The 2,500-nt window shown below is 47.3% G+C and overlaps 2 protein-coding genes across 2 annotated transcripts in view; both read left to right on the top strand.

The window, feature by feature from the left end:
* The window catches only part of caskb (calcium/calmodulin-dependent serine protein kinase b), an 88,093-nt gene extending 87,109 nt beyond the window's left edge, over positions 1-984 (top strand). The window contains exon 26 of the mRNA XM_082190128.1: positions 54-984. Within this exon, the coding sequence (XP_082046254.1) occupies positions 54-230 (177 nt within the window). The 3' untranslated portion in view covers positions 231-984. The remainder of the gene's footprint in view (positions 1-53) is intronic.
* A 661-nt stretch (positions 985-1,645) lies between these two features.
* The window catches only part of LOC309513639 (ubiquitin carboxyl-terminal hydrolase 9X-like), a 53,448-nt gene continuing 52,593 nt past the window's right edge, over positions 1,646-2,500 (top strand). The window contains 1 exon segment of the mRNA XM_082189570.1: positions 1,646-1,970. The gene's annotated coding sequence lies outside the window, so the exon portion shown is untranslated.

Here is a 2,500-nt window from a genome sequence, read left to right as displayed (position 1 = left end):
TTGTGTTCAGATATCAGTGTACTCAGTGCTGTGTGTGTGTGTGTGCTCCTCAGGACGAGTCTCTCCAGCGGCTCCAGAAGGAGTCAGAGGCGCTCCAGCGCTCATACGCTCATTACTTCGATCAGACGGTCATCAATAACGAGATCGACGACACCATCCGCATGCTGGAGGAGGCCATCGACCTGGTGTGCAGCACTGCGCAGTGGGTGCCCGTGTCCTGGGTGTACTAGCCACACACACACACACACACGCCACGGACTACCAGTGCGGAGTGTTGTATATATCTATACATATATAAATATCTATAAATATGAATATATAAGTCATAGATATGGTCCTGTACTAATACCGAGGGGGTTGATGACATTTTATACTGTTTTCTTTTTAAATGTACGAGACGGCGTCTCTGAGCAATGATGAGCACAGTCTGTCAATCAATCCTTACCTGTGGGCGTGGCTTCGTGACTCCACCCACTGACGGTGTACAAGCACAGCTCACACACACACACACACACACACACACACACCCCTCTGTTTACAGTAGGTTTGCACAAGGGCAGCTCTTCCTCGGTTGCTCCTCTTCCTCGATGTGTCCGTGTCTCTCCCGAATCCGAACGGACACTTCCCTCATTCCCTGTGTTAGTGACGTGTTTGTAAATGTCCTGGATTTGATTTCTTGTGCGGAAACGGGGTGGAAAATATTCATTCCTAGATGGATCCTTTCAGAAAATGTGCTGTCTTAAAAGAGTATTATTGTTTTACTCCTGAGAAAAACCGAGAGGATTTTATTGTGTGTAAATGTTTCAATGGTGCGTTCCTTTTGCGGTTGAAATGAAGTAGTGTGTATAAACAAGACTGTGTGAACTCTTCATTTCATATCGCCCTGTGTAAACTCCTCTGCAAAGGACAAAACTGCTCTCCGATATGTTTTTTTTAATCTATTTCCTTTCATGTGTTGAAAAAGTAAATTGCTTTTGAAAACAGGTCCTGCATGTTGTTTTTGTCAGTGATGATGATGATGATTTAAAACTTAAACTTTTCTTTGATACAGCACATTTAATATGCTCATATTTCTCCAGCAGATGGTGCTGTTTCACACAGTTCATCACGTGGTGTCTCACACACAACTACATCCAGGAACACATCTAGAGAGAGCTAGAGAGAGAGAGAGAGAGAGAGAGAGAGAGAGAGAGAGAGAGAGAGAGAGAGAGAGAGAGAGAGAGAGAGAGAGAGAGAGAGAGAGAGAGAGAGAGAGAGAGAGAGAGAGAGAGAGAGAGAGAGAGAGAGAGAGAGAGAGAGAGAGAGAGAGAGAGAGAGAGAGAGAGAGAGAGAGAGAGAGAGAGTGAGTGTGTGTGTGTGGTCAGATATCTGATCAGTGTTTTATAATGCAAAATATGAAAGCGTTTTCAGTTGGTTTAATAATACAGATAGACAGATTTGGGCTTGTTTATTATTGTGGAAATATAGAGCAACTTCTTTCGAATGTTCATCTGATGGTGAAGCTCACGTTAAGACACGTGACAATGTGATGACGTCATCGTCTTCCGGGTCTGGTGCTCGCGCTGTCACTCACTGACGCCTCCTGCTGGAATAACAACACCACACACACACACACACACACTGTCTGATCAAAACTCAGGTAAACATTCCCACCAGCAGCTCGGGAATCCTGGCCGCGAGTCTCAGTGGTGTGGTCTAGGCAGGCAACACGCTACTCTGAGGCTTTGAGACGCGGCCGCGGGCATTTAAACATCAGACGGGCCGCGCGGCATTCTAGAAGAACCGCAGATCAATTGAGCATTAAAATCATCACACACCGGGTCAGTTAGTGCTGGGTGAGTGGGTGATGGACTGGGTTAGCCCGGTGACACAGGAATAACAACCGACACGAGCGACAGAAGCAGCGCGCGCCGCGGACGCGCGTGAACCCCGCGAAACAAACACTGACGGACTGCAGGAGCGCGCCGCGGGTGAGCGATGAGTGACGTGTGTTTCTCACTGTAAAGAGACACTGCTGCAAACATGAGCTCAAAAAAATGACAAACTAACAAACATGAGCTCGCGCGCGAGACACACTGAGAAATGCGCGCGTCTGACACGTTTATCCGCTCCTATGGACCGGTTTTTTGAGTGTTTGCGGAGCAAAATGGCTGCTGACACACAGACACACACATACACGACTAAACACTGACTGACTGACTGAGCGGCCTGTTTTGAGCTCATGTGTGCGGTAAGGTTGACATGATGATGATGATCAGAGAGAGAGAGAGCGTGCGCGCGAGCGTCGCGCCATTTATGAGGTGGAGCAGCGGTTAGCATGATAGCACTGATGCTAACAGGCCTCAACAACACCCGCACGAACACAATGACAGATTCTAACTGTAAGCGTCTCGAAGCGTGCTTTTATGCGGGTGTTTGACTGTGTTCGTGTTTGTTTTGTTCTGTTTGTCTGTGCTGGAATATAAACGTTAAGAACGCGAGCGCTAATGCTAACTGTAGC

This window comes from Leuciscus leuciscus (genome assembly GCF_965113295.1).
Source record: "Leuciscus leuciscus genome assembly, chromosome: 14".
In the NCBI taxonomy this organism is placed as follows: domain Eukaryota; kingdom Metazoa; phylum Chordata; class Actinopteri; order Cypriniformes; family Leuciscidae; genus Leuciscus; species Leuciscus leuciscus.
The sequence above is the reverse complement of the archived record's forward strand: the minus strand, read 5'-3'. Positions and strand labels throughout refer to the sequence as shown.